General features: G+C 33.5%; 3 protein-coding genes across 3 annotated transcripts; 1 reads left to right on the top strand and 2 right to left on the bottom strand.

Moving 5' to 3' along the window:
* Positions 1-1,670: 1,670 nt before the first annotated feature.
* Positions 1,671-5,922, bottom strand: LOC109009439 (carotenoid 9,10(9',10')-cleavage dioxygenase-like). Its single transcript, XM_035682606.1, has 12 exons — positions 5,752-5,922; positions 5,485-5,587; positions 4,791-5,053; positions 4,424-4,603; positions 4,223-4,301; positions 3,994-4,075; positions 3,444-3,506; positions 3,177-3,318; positions 2,664-3,000; positions 2,332-2,381; positions 1,926-2,093; positions 1,671-1,781 (listed from the first exon to the last, which is right to left on the bottom strand). Exons 1-12 carry the CDS (start codon positions 5,920-5,922, stop codon positions 1,671-1,673), a joined length of 1,749 nt encoding a protein of 582 aa, XP_035538499.1.
* Positions 5,923-10,232: 4,310 nt separating this feature from the next.
* LOC109009417 (carotenoid 9,10(9',10')-cleavage dioxygenase-like) lies at positions 10,233-14,943 on the bottom strand. Its single transcript, XM_035682605.1, has 13 exons — positions 14,851-14,943; positions 14,439-14,576; positions 14,183-14,285; positions 12,931-13,190; positions 12,589-12,768; positions 12,345-12,423; positions 12,149-12,230; positions 11,785-11,847; positions 11,519-11,657; positions 11,015-11,339; positions 10,783-10,835; positions 10,505-10,657; positions 10,233-10,355 (listed from the first exon to the last, which is right to left on the bottom strand). The coding sequence occupies exons 1-13, from the start codon at positions 14,941-14,943 to the stop codon at positions 10,233-10,235; spliced, it is 1,791 nt and encodes a 596-aa protein (XP_035538498.1).
* A 5,617-nt stretch (positions 14,944-20,560) lies between these two features.
* Positions 20,561-24,090, top strand: LOC109009432 (probable glycosyltransferase At3g07620). The gene is made up of 4 exons (XM_035682604.1): positions 20,561-21,484; positions 21,616-21,746; positions 22,582-22,930; positions 23,428-24,090. Exons 1-4 carry the CDS (start codon positions 20,561-20,563, stop codon positions 24,088-24,090), a joined length of 2,067 nt encoding a protein of 688 aa, XP_035538497.1.
* The last annotated feature ends 142 nt before the right edge of the window (positions 24,091-24,232 follow it).

Here is a 24,232-nt window from a genome sequence, read left to right as displayed (position 1 = left end):
CAGGTTGTTACTTGAAATATTTCCCAATCTGTGTACGCGTAAGTGCTAATTAATCACTATGACAGTACGTGAATCCAGGCACAAACTCAACGTAATTGTGATTTGTACAAAGGGAAATGCTATGCATCTGCCCCACACCGGCACACACTTCACATTATTTTTTTTTTTTTTACATTCAATAGATTGAGTGTGTGCCGGTGTGGGATAGATGCATATATTTTTCTTTGTACCAAACGGGGCGAGAGATCAAATAGATATATACATAAAATAAAATCTACAATATTATTGCTTAATTCAATATTGTGTGCGTGATGTGATGTGTGTGATTCTAATCATTACCATGCATGCGGGCTTCCAAGTGACATTAATTTGGTTGTTGTGATCATTTATAAGTATATTGTAATGCAATGATCAGTAGGTTTCATTCATGAAATTCATTGACTTTCTATCCCTAACAGTTGGGCTCATTTGATGAGGGTAGAGCACCTATTATTAAATATGGAAACTTGTGTCTGGCCGTGCTCTGCATGTACCTTTATTTCATAAAATCTTCTTCATTTTTATTGATGACTAGTACTAGTACTACTCCTGATGAGAGCCGAACTGTTCACTTTTGATTCAATATTAAATGAGTAGCATTAATACTCTTACCTCACAAATTTAATAAAGAGCTGCAAGCAAGAGTGGGATGGAAATTAATTAGTTGATCAGCACGCAAAAACTAGAAGTGTATATATCATCCAATTAATTAAGTACAGGGAAGCGCAACAAATTAAGTACAAATGACAGAAAAAAAGTAGAGGCTATGCAATCTGAGTTGAAGAATAACGGAGAAAAGGAAATACTAATTAAGTACAAATGACAGAAAAAAAGTAGAGGCTATGCAATCTGAGTTGAAGAATAACGGAGAAAAGGAAATACTTCTACTTTAGCCATTAAAAAATTATATAAAAGTAAACTTATAAATTAATTGACATGACTTGATATAATATATTGAATTGTAAATTTATTTTTATTGTAAAATAGATATAAATAGATCCCATGAAATTACGTCAATTTATGTATTTATTTTTATATAATCTTTTTATATATGTCTGTAACAATTCTCATTATTGAAGAAAACAAGGTTAGACGTAGCTAGAGGCAGTACTTCATGATCTCAGAATGCATTGGGGGAAGCTCATGTTCATTATCTATAGAGTAGTGTTACTCTGCCACTTAGAGTAGCCCGCTCCAAGTAACCGCCGGGTAAAAATCACATTTTTATTTTTTTTTCATTTTTTTTATTCATATTTTTTTTATCATTTTAAAAAAATTTTAAAAAATAAAAAAAAATATCAATACACTAATAGTCAATTCATTAACTATTAATTAAAAAAAATTAAAATACTTGAGATGTCAAAATGATGAGATAAGTTGAGTGAGCAAAATAGTATTTTATTTATATATTAGATATATAGAACTTGCAACTCAATTCCAAATCAATTTTTATTGAACGTACAATGACATAACTAATTACATCGTGAGTACTACACCCAATTTAATCTGATTCGCCAAAGATCAATTAATTAGGTACGTACGTACGTGGTGTTTTGATTAAACCAGCATGCAGCTCGGACGAGATGATCTCTGACCATGCAAGTGTTTAATGCTGTCCATGCTGTTTGCAATCATGAGCTGATTGGCATGAAATCTCCATGAAATCCATATGGAACTCTACAAGGTAAGGTAATTTTGGCAACCGGCTCACAGGAAAACTTCTTTGCATCAATTATATAAACCTGCAAGATCAGAGAGAATCTATCAATCTAAAATAACATGCAAGGAGATGTAAATTAAGGCCGGATATATATATATATATATATATATATATATACACTACATGAATTGCATTAATAAGAAAAGAACATATAGATTTGGCTCACTTTGGATATGTTAGTATCTTCGTTGTGAACAAAAGTGATTATCCAACCATCATCTTCTTCAAAACCTCCTTCTTTCGGGACAAAAGCAGCACCCGAGCAAAAGGTATTATCCTCAAACATATGATATTCCGCCTTTATCAGCTCCTGATCATCAGTCTGTACTTTTCTCTAGTAGTTTCACAGAACCAGATGATCAGTTGGAATATTTTTAATCAGATAAATATCCTTGCATGAAAAATAAACTTAACCAGGGGATCCTCAAAGTGGAAGCTGAGCAAAATGGACTTGGACTAATTTATATATAGCATTTTATTATTATTATTATTATTTTTTACTGATCGGAATTTTCTTTTGTGCCAAAACTCCGTGCATGGAAAGCTAGTTTCCAGGGAGGACTCTTTAGTACCTCTGGCTCCTCAAAGTGTAGTTTGGCTAGACCTCCAAATTTCATCATGCCTGAAAGAATGTAAATTATACGTAGTAGTTGAAAATTCTCATATGTTTTATATGTTACATATAGTTATTTTTACATATCTTTTATACATTTTATTAATATAATTTGTCAAAATATAAATTATTTTATATTAAAAAAAGTGACGCAGCCAATCACATTAACGAAGTGTATAAAAAAATACTCAAAAGTGAGTAATGCACGAAAAATATTTGATATAATCAAGTGTTTCAGAGAAATTGTTGATTTGATTTTTTTTCTTTTATTGAGAAAAACAAAATTATTACCTGAGGTAGAGCTCGCAATGGAATCAACAACTTGGGTGTACCCGTATCTATTTTTAACTCTTGTAAAATTTCCATTGATTATAGGAAAATCCATAGAGAATTCTGTTCCAGTGAGGTTTCTCTCCCTAACTTCACCAGTTTGCATGTGCAATCTCCATTCATAACAACGAGTAAATAATAATCCATCTTCCGCTGAGGTACTATTAATAGTACCGTCTAGATCATGATCTACAGAGTTTATAGGTTTAAATCTTCTGGAAAACCACTCAAATTTATTCAAACCCATATCAGGTCCCGGTATGATTGAATCAAGGGCTCTACACGCCCATAATACAACCTGTACTCATCATCCTCGTACAAAAGATAACATTAAACAATTATTAATTAATTAAGGCGATCATTCATGACTGATCTAATGAAAATTATAAAAATACACACACACACACACCCCAATTAATTAATGACTTAAGATAAATCTAAGATAATTATTTTTTCTACAATTAATTTAATTACATCATCACCGTCCTCGAAGCTGTTGAGAATGTGAAATGTAGAATTGGGTTCCACGTCAAACCACTTGATTGAATCTGAATTAGTACCATACCGAGGCATTATCCCAATCCTTGCATATTCTTCCTTATTGTACTTTATTAATCTACGCATAAATATTTTTGGTGACTTAAAAAAGAAACCGAAGTTTGCAATACAAGCATATATATATATATATAATATAGAGAGTCGGATGATCAGTCAAATTAGGACATGCATGCATGAACTCACGGGCCTCCGCGAACAACTCTTTTTAGGTCTATAGTTAGAGGGAAATCCATGATCACGATATACCTGCAAATTAGGAAAAACACAAATTAGTATAACTTATTGATCGAAAAAATAACGATATTGAGCTTGAGAGGCTCAGGTCCTCATGAGGTGAGAAAGGAGAAAAAAATTTCTTTAAATTCGGACAGGTATTAATTAGAGCTTTCAGAAAAATACATGATATGATATGATATGAAATAATATCAATATCATTTATTGTTATCTGTATAAATGTTATAGAGTTTACTTAATGTGTTTATCTCTCTTCTATGTAAAGCGTTCAAATTCGATCTAGCTAGTAGGAAACTAGATAGCTTGATAGAGATTTATTGTTTTCAAAGTGATCTTTCAGCATTCAGTGGTTTAATAACTATCGTATATATAGGACGCATTATATAAATAAGTAGTTAGATCTTGGTCGACCCTTTTCAATTGCATGAGTTATTTGGAAATCTTTTTGAGCTAAAACGAAATGATCAGATCATATATCAGTACCGTGAGTCTTACGTACCTCTGGGTGACCCCTAGCTCATGAATAATTGTAGACCTATTCAGTCCCGGATCCACTTCATGAACCAATCTATCTCCATCAGCTGCAGCAAGATCAGATCAACATGTGACCAGACTCATTAGAATGCCGATCGCTTCATTCTACATGATTAATTAAAGGATCCAACAAATTGAGTAAAATATTATGATCTTTCGTTCGATCTTGTTTAATTTGGGTCTCAGGAGTATACCAGAAATGACCCCCACTACGTGAAAAGGTTTAACAGCATCCACCCCTATTGTAACTAGCTCCCCAGTACCTGGAGCTCTCTGTAAAATGAAGAAAGATGAGATGATGAAGCAAGTTTGAATGAAATAACAAGTACTCCAGTACTGCAGGGAATTAACCCAGAATCTCTAAACACAAAAAGAGCTTGCTGGCCGGCCGGGACCTTTGGGTGGCTGGTAAATGGTCGTTTCCATGCTCCATTCACATCCCAATTGCCTAAAGTTTTTAGAGTACAAATGTCGATCTCTTGAGGCACGGCATTCTCTGCAACTGAGTAATATTTCCCCGAATGCTTGAAAATGTTGGTGTTGCTTATGTACTTGTTTACCATGCCAAATCTCAACTACAAAATTCAGATCAAAGCTGGTCTCAAGCCATTTTAGCTAATCAAAGAATTAGCAAATCAAACCATTTTAGCTAATCAAATTTGAACTATATATGGGCCCCTAATTATTCTGATATGCTAGCTATCATGTCAAATCTTTTTTTTTTTTTTTTAATTAACGATGTTGTGAAAGTGATATGCCCACCAAATTCAGCAGATACGCAGATAAAATGGCTAGTGAATCTCCTTCTAAGGCAGGTAGAAAAGACGGTTTGTTTCTTTGCTTTTCTAGCTTGAACGTTTCGGTTTGAACATGACTGTTATTGTAGACCACCTTCCAGTTCCCATGATCACTATCTTTACTAAAATACACGGCATGAAGCATTCCTTCTCCTTCTACCCAAGCGTGACTTGACCTTCCAAACACGGACTTAGTCACTTTCAGTCCTCCAAAAAGGGGGTTTGGTCCTGCAATTGAAGCAAAACGTACGTACGTCAGCATCTATATATAAGTGACAAATACTGTTATTTCATAATAACTAGCGTGCGTACGTTAGTTGTTCAATTCATGGTCGACTTTTGTTTAAAAGGGTTTCTGTATTCTGTCTCTAGCAATTAGTTCTTTTAGGCCCTTATAAATTTCAAAGATCAAACAGCTAGACCAACCATTATTTACTGTAGGCCTAGAGAAATCATTACCTAATCATGAATGCGATCAATATGCGGCCCTTGAAATATTCCAATGAAAAAAACAGCATATATGCTGGAAATATCTTATTAATTGTGTTAGAAATAACCAATAATTAAGAAGCTCTGGATCTAGATCAAGACGTAGTCAATGGCTTCAATGATTAATGATATCATGTCAAATAACGTCGACGTAGATTAATAGAACTGACCATTTCTGATGTAGACACCTTCCCGGAAATTATTGGGAATTTTTCCTTCAATATCGGTTATCAGGACGGCTTCTTTCAACTCCTCGACTGGAGAAAAGTTATTCTGCCAATTAAGATATGCAAATTAGAAAAATGTACGTGCGTGCATGGGTACGTACGTACGTACGTGTTAATTAAATCTTAAGCACGTGGTAGTACTGTATGTGCACGGGAATTAAATAATAATGCCACCTGAAATGGCCAAGCTAGCGGGTGGCCGGTACGTACCTGAGAAGGGAGCAATGGCTGGTCAGCAAACTCAAACACCGAATCAACAAAGGCGTCCAATATTTTCACAGAAGCTTTCTTGATGGTTCTGGAAACATCTACGTGCATGGGAGGACGTACTTGTTGCACTTGATCTCTTAGGACTGGCTGCTTAATTATGAAAACATACATAATTATTTCTCCATGCAGTCAGATTATAGATCATTTTAGCTAGAATTTGTTTGTTTAATTAATTTTGAAAGCTGCATGCTAGTAGTACTTCCCTAGAGAGAGAGAGAGAGAGAGACCTTGAAAACAGAAGAAAATAAGGTCTTGAAGTCGTCAAATTTGTGTGAGAGGGAATAAGGCTTCCTCTCGATACTGCAATTAACTTGAAATGTCATACAATATGTGGCTGCCATCTCTCTCTCTGATCTCTCTTTCTCTGCTGCCCGCAGGTTCTGGCCCTATGGAAGTATATATATATATATATATATATATATATATATATATATAATTAATTTGCAGCTATCTGTAATTAAGTGAAATGCCCAAATTTATAGAGTCCATATAAATCGCCTCAAACTCATACGATGAGTTACGAACATTATTAATTAGCCAGCATATATATATGATTAATTATAACAAGTTGCAGGAAAACACGCGACCAGTTAAGCCTAGCTAGCCTAGAGGTGACAAAGAAATTACTGATGATCAATAAGCTGATATAGCTAGAGGGCGAGATGGCGCCTTTGTCCACAGCCTTATATATATTATCTCATAATTGGTAATATGTTTGTTTATGATTAATGTTAGCATTCATGCATGTACGTAGCAAACGATCCTACATACTGGATGGTTTAGTTTACGATGCTTAGGTTTTGGTTTCTTGACTATTTGTATCTCTTAGATGTTTTGTTGTAATTACAATTATTTTGTATTATAAAAAAAAATGAGTATTTAACATGAAAATAAATTCATTTCAATAAAAAAAATAAGTTACTTTCATAATAAATAACCAGATATATACAAATAATTCTTTTTTATATAATATATATCGTGCTCATTATAATTTATTAATGACGCTGCAGAAAGCCTAGCTAAAATATCCCCACCTTGTTAAAATAATTAAATAATAAGTATTATTTAAAAAAAAAATTCTAAAATATGGATCAGTTCACTAAAGTCTAATAACAGCATTCACATTGGGTTCCCTATAAAATTTCCTATAATTTAGCTAAAAAGTACATTTCCTAAATTTTACTCATCTTTTAAAAACCTTCTACATCCCATTCCCTATCAATTCCCTATTCTATTAAAATAATATTTCTCTATTTTTTTTTATTAATTTTTTCTCTCACTTTCATTTATAAATTTAACTACTCAATATTTTTTTTATGTTTTGAATTATTACTCTAGTGAAGATTTTAAATAAAAATTTAAATTATTTTTAATAGTTTTAAAATTATTATTTTTTTATATTTTCGTAGCTATTTAAATTATATTTAAAAATATTATTTAAAATTATAATAAATATGAGTATGAAAGAAAGTGTAGATGATTGGAAGAAGAATTAATTTAATTGAAATGAATAAAATATTAATAAAAGTGATTTAGGAAATGAATATGGGGAACCACTATTCATTTCCTAAATCTTTTCCCTAAAATAGGGATCCGGATGTAGGGAAGTTTTTAGAGTATTACTTAAAATATTCCTCAAATTATAAGAAAAAAATAGTTTTAGGAAAGCGAATGGAAATGCTCTAAGAGTAGGAATCTTTTGTCAGGATCCCTCGTGAGGATGGATATTATACCTGGCCTATAGCTAGATGATGCTGGTAGCTAGCTAGGGTCAATTTAAGCATCGATGAGAGTGTTTGTGATGTCTATATGCAGGATGATGAGAGTCACTTGCATGCTCAAAAGTTAATTACAAAAAGTACTATACATTATAAATCAAATTAATGTTATAAAAATTGTACATTATATATATATATATGTAACGTGATGACAATCTTGGTGGGGGAATAATAGCATATATATTATATAATGCAATGAAAGTGTCACCTGGATGCTTGAGCCAAATTAAAGTTTGTTGCATTGGGTATGGTTTTTTTTGTTTTTTAATAATTTTGGGTTTGGTAAATAAGGAACAAAACGAAATAATTTGGCGCTCCAGAAAGGTATCTTTTATGGTTCCGATTCTATCCACATACTTGATTTTCAATTGTTGGATGCCAGCTGGTTCCAATTCCACTCCTTTCGCTGGGCCTCCTTGTAATTGGTTGGAATCTTTTTCTTTTTTGTTTGTTTGTTTTCATAACGAGTTGGAATCTTTCTCTTGGAAGGCCATGCTAATATGCCTGTTTCATTTTTCACGTTTCTTTCGTTTCAGGTTCGAAAACGTGCAAAAATATTAATTAGTGGGTAAGTTTTATGGATTTAAAAAAAAAAAAAAAGTACTAAAAAAAAATCTATTAGAGTTGATCTAAAATGTAGTCCATTTTTTTATCTAAAAAGTCTATCTCTTGAACATTTTTTTGTAAAGAGTATTAATAGTAGTGAAGTCTAGACTAGTCTAATAATATATCGGTAGAGCTTCAAATAATTGATATGAGAATATCTTCACATACATCTGAATATGAATATAAGCTTCTCTTCATATATGAATGAATGATGATATTTTTTTAAAAAAAATTACTAAAAAATAATAATTTTTACCTATCAATCTCATATTTAATTATTTATTTTTTTATGAAACTTGTATAGTATAAAATTGTAAATATTATTTTTCTATAAAAATAACTATTCATGCATGAAATTTCGTGATAAAGTTTCTAATACTTCCAATCTCCAAATTATGTTATAAATTTCTCTATAAAAAATAAAGTTCGATGCAAATTAGGGCGTGAAGTCTCCGGGAATTAATATATTAGTGAATTTTTATAACGAATCCAATTCTTTTATAAAAATATATTACTGAATTTTTATAACGAATCCAATTCTTTTATAAAAATATATTACTGAATTTTTATAACGAATCCAATTCTTTTATAAAAATATATTACTGAATTTTTATAACAAATCCAATTCTTCTCAGACAAAAGATATTTGTAATTGTGAATTGTGCAATCGATATGTAATCGCTTTAAAATAAGTGAATAAAATATGAGACCCACATGAAAAAAATTAATTTTTAATAATAAACTTTATTATTTTTTAAAATAATTATATAATATTTACGTATTTTACGATTGTACGTAAAATTATTTTTCTTTTAAAGGGACTACATGATGCCTAATGTCGCACAAATAATTTTTCATTATGAAATTACACGCATTGGAGGTATGGGCCGAAGTGGGCTTTAATGTACTTGCGTTAGTTTATGATATCGGGCTGGGGAGACTCGGGTCAGTTTTTGTCTAAATTTTTTCGTAGCAGAAAGGAGTTTTGGGCTGATTTCATAGTGGGTTCGGCTGATCCTGAAATCCTCAGCACAGCACAGGTCACAAGTGACAATGCCCGAAAATTTTGGACGTGACCGTTTATTTTATGAAAAATGATTTAAGAAATACTATACAACAATTTGTTTATAATTAAATATAAAAAAATATTATTTAATTTAATTTGAACTGCTGCAAGTGCAAATTTTTTTTTATTAAAATAAAAATATTAATATCTTAATGTGTAGTAGTAGCTGAGTTGTGACTTGTAATATATTTATATATATATATAGTTGGTACTTGGTAGTATATCATTGTCTCTTTTTTATTTGTTTAATGTCTCGCACACTCTTTTTGAATAAAAATTAAATATATTATTAAAAAAATAATTTTTTTATACAGATATTAAATTTATTATTTTTTATAAAAAAAAAGTGCGCAAACTTATACTATTATTTCTCATTCTTATATAAGTCTGTTGAAAGATTTCCGTGAATTACTAATACGCATCCTGGACCACGTGTAAGATTAAAAATGTAAAACTATATTTTAATAGAAAATGATAGATTGCCCTTTGTATTTGTAATTTTTTGGATTTGATAGCTAGTGTATTTTAAATTTTTTTCAAATGTTTAAAGAAGTTATCACCAGTGAAATTGTGTATTTTTTTTAAAAAAATTAAAATATTTTTAAAAAACAGTGTTAAAAAAATGAAATAGTGGTACTCAGCCCAACTGTAATTAGAAATGGGCGGCCATGTAGCATTGTCCTATTTTAATATAGCTTATATAGTCATGGTTAAAAGGTCCGTGCCACCCAATATTCCCTTGACTTAAATTTAAAAAATAATTTATATTAATATATCTTTTTTAATATAATTTTTATCCATTATTTGGGTTTTGTTTTCAATTAATGGTCCTGTAGATCAAAATAATTGTATGCATGGAACAATAGCACTGAACGAATATGTACTAACTAAATTTAATCATGATTATAAAACCAGCTACTCGATCGGACAAGATTTCTGACCATATATATACAAATCATATATGTTTAATGTCATCGAGTTTGCAATGAACTGATTGGCATGAAAGCTCCATGAAATCCGTATGGAACTCTGAAAGGTAAAGTAATCTTGGCAACAGGTTCCCCGGAAAACTTCTTTGTATCAAATATATAAACCTGCAAGAGATCAGAGAGGCATTCTGAGCATCCATTATTGATCATGATGATCTAATTAAAAAACATACCAAAAAGATTTCAAGCTGGGGATATGATCATGTACGATTGATTGCAATAATTAAGCTCATGATGCCAATAAATCGACTTACTTTAGATATGTTAGTATCTTCATTGTGTACAAAAGTGATGATCCAACCATCATCTTCTTCAGAAGAACCTGCTGATCCTTTTGGGACAAAAGCAGCACCAGAGCAAAAGATATTCTCCTCAAACATATGATATTGCACCTTTATCGGCTCTTCCTGATCATTATATATATATATATATATATATATATATATAATTAGTTATATAGCTTTGCATGAAAGAGATCGAAGAAAAATTATGTGCAGAAACAGCACCAGGGACGAGTACTACTGATCTTTACCTGATCTGGCTCCTCAAAGTGTAGTTTGGCTAGACCTCCAAATTTCATCATGCCTGAAAGAATCATGTACGTAGTACTACTTGAAAATTCTCATATTTCAATATTTAATTTCATGACAACTAAGGGAAATGCATGCTGCAGGTTATATATAATTAAGTGTTTTAGAGAGAATATTGTTGATTAGATTTTTAAAAATAAAAAATAAAATAAAAGAAAATAAAAGAAAAACTACCTGAGGTAGAGCTCGCAATGGAATCAACAACTTGAGTATATCCGTATTTATTTTTAACTCCTGTGAAGTTTCCATTGATGATAGGAAACTCCATAGAGAATTCTGTTGCTGTGAGATTTCTCTCCCTAACTTCTCCAGTTTGCATGTCTAATCTCCATTCGTAACAACGAGTAAATAGGGATCCATCTTCTGTTGAGTTACTAGGATTTTTTTCCTCTTTACAATTTATAGGTTTAAATCTTCTGGAAAACCACTCAAATTTATTCAGACCCATATCAGGCCCCGGTATGATTGAATCAAGGGCTCTACACCCCCACACCACAACCTGTCGACATCCTCGTACAAAAAAAAAAAAATATATATTAATGAAGTGATCATCATATCATGACTACTTGGTATTGATCTTATAAATAAATTGAAAAGATATACCAATTAATTATTTAAGCAAGATTTAATTAATTAAGCAGATAATTATTTTTTCTATATTAATAATCAATTTAGTACCTCATCACCGTCCTCGAAGCTGTTGAGAATGTGAAATGTGGTATTGGGTTCAACGTCAAACCACTTGATTGAATCAGAATCGCCATACCGAGGCATTATCCCAATCCTTGCATATTCTTCCTTATTGTACTTTATTAATCTACACATAAATATTGTTTTTGGTGACTTCAAAAAATAATATTTGAATGTAATTCATGTGATGCTTCCAGTTATATATACAAATCGGAGTCATGAAAGGATATACATGCATGCATGCACGCACTTACGGGCCTCCACGAATAAGTCTTTTTATGTCTATAGTCAGCGGAAAATCCATAATCACAAGATACCTGCATGCAATTAAGCAAAAACATATATAATAAATTAGTATGATTTAATTATTAGGTTCCAACTTGAGAGCTTGAAGTGAAAAATATATAGATAAATATATTAATTTAACTCTATTATATTTATTATTAGCTGTATAAATATTTTCAGATAGTATTAAATATTTAATAAATATTATTGTAGACACGCTTAGTGTATTTATCCTTTTTTCCAATTGAGATTCTAAGATACCATTGCAGTTATTTGGCAATATTTTTGGGCTAAAACGAAGTGATTAGATCAGTACTCATGTCTCGGTACTACCTCTGGGTGACCCCTATGTCATGAATAAGGCTAGACCTGTTCAGTCCGAGATCCACTTTGTGAATCAATTTCTTTCCATCAGCTGCAGCAAAAGATCAACATGACAGACTCACTAATTAGAATCTCGCTTCATACTCCAACTAAATATATATTATCTTTTGCCGTTGTTTTGAATCTGAGTATAGATCATATGTACCAGAAATCAACCCCACTTCGAGGAAAGGTTTAACAGCATCCACCCCTATAATAACTAGCTCTCCGCTACCTGGAGCTCTCTGTAATATGTAGAAATTAACATATGGTGAGGGTAAAATATATAGTTCTTTATTAGGTAAAGTAAGTTTGAATGAAAGAACAAGTAGTACTACTCCATTGGGAATATTTAACCCAGAACATCTAAAGACATATATATTAGAGATCAGAGCTTGCTGGCCGGGGACCTTTGGGTGGCTTGTAAATGGCCGTTTCCATGCTCCATTCACATCCCAATTGTCTAAAGTTTTCAGAGTACAAATGTCGATCTCTTGAGGCACGTCGTTCTCTGCAACTGAGTAGTATTTCCCCGAATGCTCGAAAATGTTGGTGTTGCTTATATACTTGTTTACCATCCCAAATCTCAACTGCAAAATTCAGATCAAAGGTCTCAACCCATTTTATAAGCTAATAATCAAAGCCTTTTCCCTCACTCACAAACCAACCTACGCAACCACATGATCTTAATTAGAATTAAAAGAGGCTACTGATTATTTTAAAGCAACATAATGAAAAATTGATATCCCCACCAAATTAAGCAGATAAGCAGACAAAATGGCTGGTGAATCGCCTTCAATGGCGGGTAGAAAAGACGGCTTGTTTCTTTGCTTTTCTAGCTTGAACGTTTCGGTTTGAACATGTCTGTTATTGTACACAACATTCCACCTCCCATCGCCATCTTTATTAAAATACAAAGCATGAAGCATTCCTTCTCCTTCCACCCAAGTGTGACTTGACCTTCCAAACACGGACTTAGTCAATTTCAGTCCTCCAAAAAGGGGGTTTGGTCCTGCAGTTGAAGCATAACGCAATTAATTAAGCACCATTAATCAGTGACAGTTTCCTGTTATTACATCGAATGCATGCTGGCCCTATCCAATCCAAAATTACTATATACATTCTATCTCTACCAAGTCCTTTTAGGCCCTTATTGTTAGAAAAATAACTATTAATTGTACTTCTAGCTAGTGTCATTATATATCCATTTATATATATATATATATATAATTCAAATTAAAGCACAGTACGTACTGAACTATACAATTAATGTATCTAATTTTATGTTATCAACAACAAATGGTAGTACTATTGACTACTAGATGTGCTAAAAATATCACATGCATCATCCATATTTTAAAAAGTAGGTAATAATTTTCCGTGCGGCCATCATTAACATATCCAGGATTCCAAAGTAGGATTATTTGTACTCTAACGTATATATGGGGCCAGTCGTGTTCAACGTTTCGTTTACTCCCCTGCCTCAGCTTCATTTGTTTTATTTACGGCCGGTTAATTTGACCTTTCATCCAAAAACAACCGCATTAACTCGGACAGAAAAACATATAAAATTATACGAATGTCGACCCACGATCGATGGAAAACAAGACATTCGTCAAGGCTAGCTAGGACATTGTGTCATTTTGCATGCCTTTTCATCCGAGTTAAGGCCGGCAAATTCGAACGAATGAAGTAAACTCATGACGACAAGAAACATCAAAATACGGGATCATGATCCGTACAAACAAGATAAAGCTTTAGATTATATATACGAGATGTAGCAATGTTAATCCTAATTTGACATTTCCATACAATCCTTGAAATACTCCAATAAAAAACAGCATGCTGGAATTAAAATTCTAATTAATTAATGTGTTAGATATAACCAAGAAGATCGAAGAGTACTAAACTCCATCTAAATTAAGATGTCAATGATAAATTAGAATATTATGTCAAATAGTGAGAATATTTATAACAACAAATTAAAGGTCAAGTACTACAGACCATTTCTGATGTAGACACCTTCACGGAAATTATCGGGGATTCCCCCTTCAATCTCAGTAATCAGAACGGCTTCTTTCAACTCGTCGACGGGAGAAAAGTTATCCTGCCAAGAAATTTGACACGATTAAACTATGCAAATTGAAGTACTGAGATCAAAGATCCAAAATTTTACGCGTACGTTTTGTGCGTGCATGGAATTAATGCTAACTAAAATGGCCGGCCGGAAATTGAGCGGCCGGGTACGTATTATATATACCTGAGAAGGGAGCAATGGCTGGTCAGCAAACTCAAACACCGAATCCACAAAGGCGTCCAGCATTTGCGCAGAAGCGTTCTTCATTGTTCTGGAAACATCTATGTGCATGTGTACTTGTTGCACTTCTCTTAGTATTGGCTGCTTATGAAAACATGATAAGTAATTCTGCAGTCAGCTGATTATCGTATTATAATTTGGTTGCTTAATTTTTAGAATTAATCGGCCGATCGAGAACTAAATTTGAAAGAAAAATCATAATTTGTATGCTGAAAATTGGCCAAAATCTTATGATGATCTACTAGTTGCCAGAAAGTGGTGCAAAAGTCGGCCTTGGATGATCAAAACTATATATACATCATGTTGAGCTAGCTTCACTAGAGAGAGAGAGAGAGAGAGAGAGAGAGAGAGTTACCTTGAAAACAGAAGAAAATAAGGTCTTGAAGTGATCAAAGTTGTGTGAGAGGGTGGGCCTCCTCTCAATACTGCAATTCACTTGAAATGCCATATATGTGGCAACCATCTCTCTCTCTGTCTCAGCTCTGTGCTGCCCTTAGGAAGTATATAATTTGCAGCTATTGGTTAGCGGAACGCCCAAATTTATAGCAGACATGTATAAATCGCCTGATCAACTCAGTTACAAACAAGTTAATTAATATATATATTGCTGGGAAACGACAGGTTAAGCCCTAGAGGTGACAAAGTAAGTGAATAAAATAGAGGGTGAGAATCGAGATGGCTTTGTGTTGAGGGAAAAATTAGTTAATTGGTATATTCTTGTAAAAAATTGTGTAAACTTGTGTTGTTACAAGTGTGTAGTGTGTCAAAGTGAAAAAGGGAGGGCCAACTCAAGTCAGAGAGTTCGCTCGAAGTGGCTCGACATTTCGCTCGAGCGAACTTCAAGTCAGAGAATTCGCTCGACATGGCTCGACACTTCGCTCGAGCTACATTCAAGTCCGAGAGTTCGCTCGAGCGAACTTCAAGTCAGAGAGTTCGCTCGACATGGTTCAACACTTCGCTCAAGCTACATTCAAGTCAGAGAGTTCGCTTGACTTGGATCGACACTTGGCTCGAGCGAACTTTAAGTCAGAGAGTTCACTCGACATGGTTCAACACTTCGCTCAAGCTACATTCAAGTCAGAGAGTCGCTTGACTTGGCTCGACATTTGGCTCGAGCGCAACTAAATTTGCTTGACACTTCGCTCGAGCCAATGTTCTAGAAACCTAATTTTCTTAGGTTTGAGCGCCTCTTTCCTTATTGATATAAAAGGAAACATTTTGGTCTTTCCTTTGGTGTGGAAAAACAGAGCAAAAACCCTAAGTGTTTCAAGAGCCAAAGAGAGAAACTTTTTCCTCACATTGTGAATCTCTCTTGGACAAACACATATCCACCACACCACACTCAAGATCAAATCTCATTCAAAGTCCATTGAAGTGGACGTGTTGACTGTCCAGAAGGTTTTCGGAGCTGCTGTTGATGCAAAGATCGAGAGGTTCTCGTGGAAAGCTATAGAAGGTCGGAGTTTTGACACTACATGCGTGTAGAGATTGAGTGGGTCACTTGTGATGTTGCAAGCCAAGTTTAGGAACTATAAAAGTTTTGTGAGTGTCTATAAATTGGTTGTAATAAACTTTTTCTATAGCAGATTTTAGGTGGTGGCTTACACCCAGAGTGATTTTAGAATTTGAAGACATTTTTTAAATGAGTTTTCACTTCGTGACCAAATCTCTGTGTTGATTATTTGTATAACTTGTTTCATCTTTTAATTGCTTACTTGTCTTATATTTTATTAGACAAGAAAATTTGAACTGCACATATTCACCCCCTCTAAATATTGTATGGGATAGAACCACTGCTTTTCACTTTGTCCACAGCCTTATCAATGAACAATTAATCTATCTTGTAGTAATATAAATTAAGTATATATATGTAATATATACTTTTATAGTTAAAATAATGTAATAAGTGTTTTGTTTTCAATGCAAATATGGATCAGTTCAATAAGAGAGTAGGTATTTTTTGTCTTGTCTTGTCTTGTTTTTCTTTTTTCAAGAAAGTATATATTATATATATATATTTATATATATATATAGTAGAATCCCTGATCGAGGATGGATCAATTAGATGGTCGGGTCAATTTAAGTACAGCGCGCGCCTTAGTCTTATATGGTACGTAGTTTCTGCTGTAGTACGCCTGTCAATATGGATGACGAGATCGATCGGCGTGCATGCCTACGTACGTGTTAATTAATAAGGATTAATATAATCCGATGAACATGCAGCCACGTACGTACGTACCTGGCCAGAGCCAAATATTTAAATGTAAATTAGATGTTTGTGCCATTGATGATCAGTTGGGTAAGGCGCCGGAAGAAGACGAAATAGTTTGCTGCGCCATAAAGGTATCTTTGCTTGTTAAATGCTTCCACTTATGTCCACACTAAATGGTTGGTTGTTGGTTAATGGAAATGAATCCACTTGATCTTTCGCTGTCTTCATCTTTGATTCTTTGGACTAGTACTACTTGTTTGGAATCTTTCTTTAAATCCAACCCTTTTCTTGGCTGCATTGAGAGTTGGAAGGCCATGCGAATATCCCCTTAAATTTCATAATTTTTTTCACCTAATTTCTTTCTATTTTCTGGTTGGGCTACAGAAAATGGCCATCTATCATCCATATCATGCCCATTGTATTATCTGTTCTGTACACCTAAACTGAGAAGACCAATGTAGCTGATTACACCATCATCACGTGCAGACATGCAGTACTGAGGTATGGGCCGAAATGGACTTTCATGGACTGCGTTTATTTATGATCTCGAAGTGGGCTGGCCTTGGAGATTTGGGTCGGTTCTTGTCTTGATTTTTTATATAGCGGATATGAGTTTTGGGCTGAATTTCAGAATGGGCTGTACAGATCCTGAAAAGCCCAGTCCATCCAGCACAGCTCACACTGACTACGCCACGTGTAATAATATAATGTTAAAATATATTATTACAGCTAATATATTCATTGTTATAAGAGCTTTCCCTTTCTCCTTTTTAGGAATCATATTTAATATTATTAACTAGAAAGCACATTCATCCCAAAAACAACTTTTTCTTATATTTTTCATTGTCTTATAGATAAGTTTCTCGGCATACAAGCACGAAACATTTCGATGAAATTGTACACTAAAAACAACTTAATTTAGGAAGAATATTATTAGTATGTCTTCTCATTTTGACTGTATTTAATTTTTTTATTTACTGATAAAGAAATATATATTTTTATTATTTTTTAAAAATATTTAATAATATTAAAAAAAAAAAGAAGAAGAAGAAGAAGAAGAAAGAAGAAGAAGAGTTTTACGTAAGCAACACATCCAGCAATATTATCGGGCGGCAGCCTAACATCACGCGAAAGGAAATGACGACGAACGCGGGGTTGTATACCTAACGACCAGGGGGAGAGCCTCCCCATCGAGGGGTGGGCCACGACTAGCCCCAAACCATCGTGGGCCGATTGGCCATCCACAACGACTCTAGGAAGGGGACCCCCTTCGCCTAAGTGGTAGCATGGATTTCCCTCCTGTAATCTTTTTTCTTAAATAATTATTTTATGTTTATAAGTTTTTAATTATTTTATTAATTTATTTGTTTTTAACTTTTTTATATATCTACCTTCTTTTTAAATATTATTACATTTTAGATAAGGATACTACATGTTGGGTTCCAATATGTTATCAAGTAGTATTTATACGGTAGTCTTGTAATTAAATAATTCACAATAAATAGACGGAAATATATATATCTAATAATAAAAATAATTATTTTATTTTTAAATCGGCATAGAAAAATATACCACCCACGTAATTGATATAGTATTATTTGATTTGTTATATTTAAATTTAATTAATATAATATAATATAGTTTGTAAAATTTAAATCTATAAATTTCTATTATAAATTAGATCCCGTCATATCAACAGTCATATCAACAATATAAAATGTGTATTTCACATACGCTTGTTGATAGAGTTATTCTCAAAACATTTAACTGGAAAATTAATAAATTATAAAAGAAAATGATACAAATAAAAAATTTTTTGCAATACTATTTTAAATGAAGATACTTTTTAAAATAATTTATAAAAATAATCTCGTTTTATAAAACTATCTTGATCTAAAATATTATAAAATGAAAAATTTTATTCATCATTCTAACACACTATATTTTTTTTCTCTTATTAAGTATGTAGTGTATGGATGATGAGTAGAAAAATTTAATTAATTTAAAAAGAATAAAATTAAATAAATAAATAAAAAATATAGTATATAGAGATAATGAATAATAAAAATCCTTATAAAATAGATAGTAGGTCTGTCGTGACTCATTAATGAATTAAAAAAATAAAACTAAAGAGTGAATTACAAATACACCAAAATCGATGGAATTATTTTATAATTAATGCTATAAAGTATTGGAAAATTATAAAGTCATGGTGATGTTTACCGAGACTTTTTACCGATTTGTATTTTTTTTAACTTAAAAGTTAAAGAAATATTTTTTAATAAATTTGGGATTTTTTTAAATATATATATATTTAAAGCAACTTAAAAAATACTTTAAAAAAAAAATAAAAAATGCAATGCACTATAAACTTGGGAGAAAGCCTCGGTGGACGTAGCAGCGTGCTAAAGTATTCAGTGAGGTTCAAGATCTGCCAGCCCCGCAATCTTGACGGAACCGTTGAAAGAAACAGAGCCAATCGCATGACCGCGCGTGGGATTAGCGCCTCCTTCTTAAGTAATTGACTCTGGCATTCTACGTAGAATCCTCGTAAAACCAGATCCCAATACTCTGTCCAAAGCGTCAGGTTTCGCGCTTCATAGGAAATGAAGAATCATAAGCTAATATATCACTCTAACGATAAAAGATAGAACTACAGTTCAAGGGCAGCGAAGCTCAAGAGCCAGGTAATCTATATTCGATCTCTATTTCAAATGTTAAACGACAGGAAATAGAAAATTTAAAAAAAAAAACTATTTGGTAGCTGAGAAAGCGTAGGAAAAGAAACAAAGCTAACTTCTGATATTGCTAAAAAAACTTTGAGCCAAATCTAATTGATGAAATCCAAGTGGACTCTCTTTCTTTCCTCTTTGTTTCTCTTTTGCATTCCTTTTTTGTTCTTGTTCTGCAGATCATATTGGTATTTTTTTTATGGGCAGCTGAACATCAACATGGTATTGACAAATGAATGTTTAATTTGCTTCTCCTTTATTGGAAACATTGTTGCTTTGTTGAAAAAAAATCTGTACAGGCCCTGCTTTTTTATTGTAGGCTAATGAGCACTTTTGTTTCCCGTGAAGGTGGATGTTGAACATTTATTTCCTTATTGCATGGCGAAGTATACAAGTTTAACGTTGATTGCTTGGGGAAATTTTAGCTTGGTAGATATCGGAGGAACCTGAATATTTTATAATTATGTTTTCTGTGTGCAATTAGGAGCTATATATATATATATAGCGTTTGTTGTTTGATCTAAAGTTGTGTATAGCTAGGTAGTAACCTGAATATTAGTTTTCATTTTAATTAAATCACATCATTTGACAACCAGCATTCAAAAATATTGAAAAAAAAAAATATTTTTTAATAAAAGTTGTGTCTACAAGCTGTAACTCTATCATTTTTCATAGATAAAGGGAAAATGTGTAAACTACATCAAATTCTATTGTTTGGTTTATGTAATACAAAATCCTTGATTAAAGTAGATAATGGTAGAATCAATCTAGGTTGAGATTGGTCAGAAATAGTCTTGCCAAACTTAATAATCATGATTTGTTCTGGTTGTAAGTTCTTCATTGATGTGTGGTAAACCCCGTGCTGTTTGCATGGAAGTGAAATTCTCATCATAATTTTTTTTCCTAATTTTTAATGCATGGTGTTTTAAATCTTCTGAAATTATCCTTGATTTTCTCTTGCTCATGTCATTCATTTGAGGACAGACTTGAAGAACTATTAAGTTGTTTGTCAATTAGGAAAAGGGCTGTCTTTCTATCTAAACTTGAAGATTTGGGATAATTTTCGGGGTTGATTATGTCCACTGAGAATTAGCCAACAACAAACATTTTGGTTTCTCAGGATGGATTGGCAAGTTCTATGTCAGGTAGAGACCAGGAGACTCCTATGGCTTATGGGCATGATGTTTGCAGTGATTACAACATTCCAGTTTTTCGAACTTCCGTATGGTAATGCTCTATGGTCTTTATTTTCTGCTGATCAGCATTCGGCAGTGGGAAATAGTAGCTTTCAGATTGGAAATTCACCCTCTGAACCTGAGATGATTGGTAACATGATGCTTTTGAATGTTTCAAACTCCACGAATACATCTGTTGTTAATGAGACAGCTAATAATACCAGCATGTCCAAAGTAATGGATGGAAATGATCTTAAGAATGGTCTTGTCTCAGATAGAAATGGAGATCCAAACAAGTCTTTGGGATTAGATGAGAATGACAATGTTTTTAAGGGGTCTTCATCCGAGAATCTGGAAGTGCTAAACAGAAATTCTACAATTTTGAATACAAAAGACTCGGGTAATAGATCTGCACCGGAGGAGGCCGTTAAAGAACCTCAGCAAGGCTTCCATCAGAAGAAAAATAATATAGATGATAATCTTTCGGTAGGTAAGGTTGGAAATGGAACTGTTACTCCCATATCAAAACATATTGGAAACTCAGGTGCTCGTCCTGCAAGTCCTTTGCCTGCAACATCACCTATGAATGCATCACCCAAGGCAGCTTCCCTCATCATCATGGATACAGATATTAGAACACCCGTTGTTGATTCAAATACATCCTTAGAGGTGAAAATTGGAAATACCACTCCTATGAGTGATACAAAACGTGGGCAATTGCAAAGTGGCCTCACCCCGTCAGCCAATTCTTCTTCTGGGAATGGAGTCCCCAAGGTGACTAAGGGGCGTGGGAAGCCACCCTCTGTGGTAGTTTCAATATCTGAGATGAACGAGTTGTTGCTTCGGAGTCATTCTTTAAACCAGTCAATGGTATGTGTTTGAACTTTCGCTTGAAACTATGGTGGGGCGTTTCCTTCTGTCATTGTATTAAAGGGGATTGAATTCTTCGTGAATAAATAGCTTTATTTTTTTTCTTAATTATTTTTCCATTTTGTTTGTAGGTACCAGAATGGTCTTCTGCTGTTGACCAAGAGTTACTTTATGCAAAATCACTGATCGAAAATGCACCCATCGTAAAAAATGATCTAAAGCTTCATGCTCCTCTCTACAGGAATGTTTCCATGTTTAAAAGGCAAGCTAATCATATCCTTTTGTATATTAGCTCATTCCTTATGATGATTGTCTTGTAAAAACCTCAGTGTTTTAAGTGTTTTTTACACGTGGAAATTCTGTCACTAAAAGAGGGATTTTCTACATGGGCAGGCAACTTTCAAATAAGGGTCGCCTTTTCTCCCCTTCTCTTCTGATCCTCTCTCTTCTATACCTTATTGAAGTGACCAAATTGAAAAAAAAAAAAAAATTGGCAGTTGTTTTTCTTTTTATTTGTTTTTGGTTGTATGGACTGGATGTAAGAATGCTGTGCAAAATGGTTTTCTGTCTATATACAGATATATGTGTAAGATATGTTGATGGTAATCAGTATGTTCGAAAATTCATCTGAATTGTGTTGGCTTTAACAAACAGGGGGATAAGAAAGATTCACCCAAATTGAATGAGGATCCCGTGGTTCTCTAGTTAAAATGGATGCGATTACTTTCTAGAACGATTTGTATCTTCAGTTGGGGAGATTCTCTCAATGTTTTTCTCCTCCCTCTTTTTGTTTAGAAAAATTCGAATGTCAGATATACCTCAACCCCACCTATCATTACCACCCAAGTTAAGACCTTGGAGCTATGTCTTCCTTGTTCCACATTTGGAAGAACATCCTTATTTAAATATCCTATCTATGCGAAACATTGGACTAATGTATTATCTTGGGATAGTCTAACTGTTGTTTTTCCATCATTCGTTCTTCCTATATTTCTTTCTAAGATGAGCACAAGCTGTATAGCTCAAGTAAGTCTTACACAAAAACAAGGTATTATTCAGTGATGCTCTAGTGAATTGCATCTTCATCGAAATTGCAGGAGTTATGAGTTAATGGAAGACATTCTCAAAGTTTATATTTACAGCGAGGGGGAAAAACCCATCTTCCACCAGCCACTACTCACGGGAATATATGCATCTGAGGGATGGTTCATGAAGCTGCTGGAAGCTAACAAAAAATTTGTGACAAAAGACCCTACAAAGGCCCATTTGTTTTACTTACCCTTCAGCTCTCGAATGTTGGAGCTAACATTATATGTACCTAATTCACACAGCCGTAAGAACCTTATACAATACTTGAAGAATTACTTGGACATGATTGCAGCGAAGCATCCTTTCTGGAACAGAACTGGAGGAGCAGATCATTTTCTTGTTGCTTGTCATGACTGGGTATGCTTCCCATGCTTCTACCTTTTAAAAAAAAAAAGATAAAACTATGTTCTACCAATCACTTGGGGGCATTTAAGGCTTAACAAAAATTCTAGTGATATCCCACTTTGTCTAACACATCATTTGGATGAATCGTTGTTTCATAGTATTTCACATGGCCTAAATGATTCAGAAAACTATTAGGTATTTTATTTGTTGTGTTAGGCATCATACTCTTGAGTTTGGAGCAGTGTTAGTTTCCCTCTGATAATAACCATTTTATGAACTCGCGATCACACATCTTTTTAAGTCTAGTGACTGATTATGATTATTATGATTTTTCTGCTTGGAGTACAAGCATGACCATGTTTTAGAATATTGGATGTAAGTTCGAGTGCTTTTTATAATGAATTCAATAACCATTTTACTGTGCCATCGAAAACCTGAATTTCAAATCATTATCAAATCCTAATCACATTAGATGGATGTATTGTTCTAATGAAATGTCACTTCCTCAGGCCTTAGAAGAAACAAGGAAGCATATGAATAAGTGCATAAGAGCCCTCTGCAATGCTGATATGAAAGGTTTTGTTCTCGGAAAGGATGTATCTCTTCCGGAAACATTAGTACGCTCACCTCAGAACCTACTACGGGAACTTGGAGGAAAACCTCCCTCCGAGAGGTCAATCCTAGCTTTCTTTGCAGGAAGCATGCATGGTTATCTACGGCCAATTCTGTTACAAAATTGGGGAGAGAAAGATCCCGACATGAAAATCTTTGGTCGAATGCCTTACGTCAAGGGCAATAAGAACTATATTCAGCACATGAAGAGCAGCAAGTATTGTATATGTGCAAAAGGCTACGAAGTCAACAGTCCACGAGTGGTGGAGGCCATATTTTATGAGTGTGTCCCAGTGATCATATCTGACAATTTTGTTCCTCCCTTTTTTGAAGTTTTGAATTGGGAATCCTTTGCTGTATTTGTCTTGGAGAAGGATATTCCAAACTTGAAAGGTATACTCCTTTCAATACCAAAGGAAAGGTATCTTGAGCTACATATGGGGGTCAAAAAGGTACAAATGCATTTTCTTTGGCATGCCAAGCCTGTGAAGTATGACATCTTTTATATGATTCTGCACTCCACTTGGTACAATAGACTTAATCAAATAAGCCACATATAGATAAGAAATGTTAGCTAGCTCCTCCAAAATCGTCAAAGATTGCTCCAGAACCACTTGTTCTGGTGCCACCAAGTTCCATACTCCAGTCCCAGCACCCTCGGACCAAACTGGAGTAGGAACATTTACACGAAGCCCCAGAAAA

Source organism: Juglans regia, chromosome 11, assembly GCF_001411555.2.
Source record: "Juglans regia cultivar Chandler chromosome 11, Walnut 2.0, whole genome shotgun sequence".
Lineage (NCBI taxonomy): Eukaryota > Viridiplantae > Streptophyta > Magnoliopsida > Fagales > Juglandaceae > Juglans > Juglans regia.
Note: the sequence above shows the minus strand (reverse complement) of the source record. Positions and strands in the feature narration are given on the sequence as shown.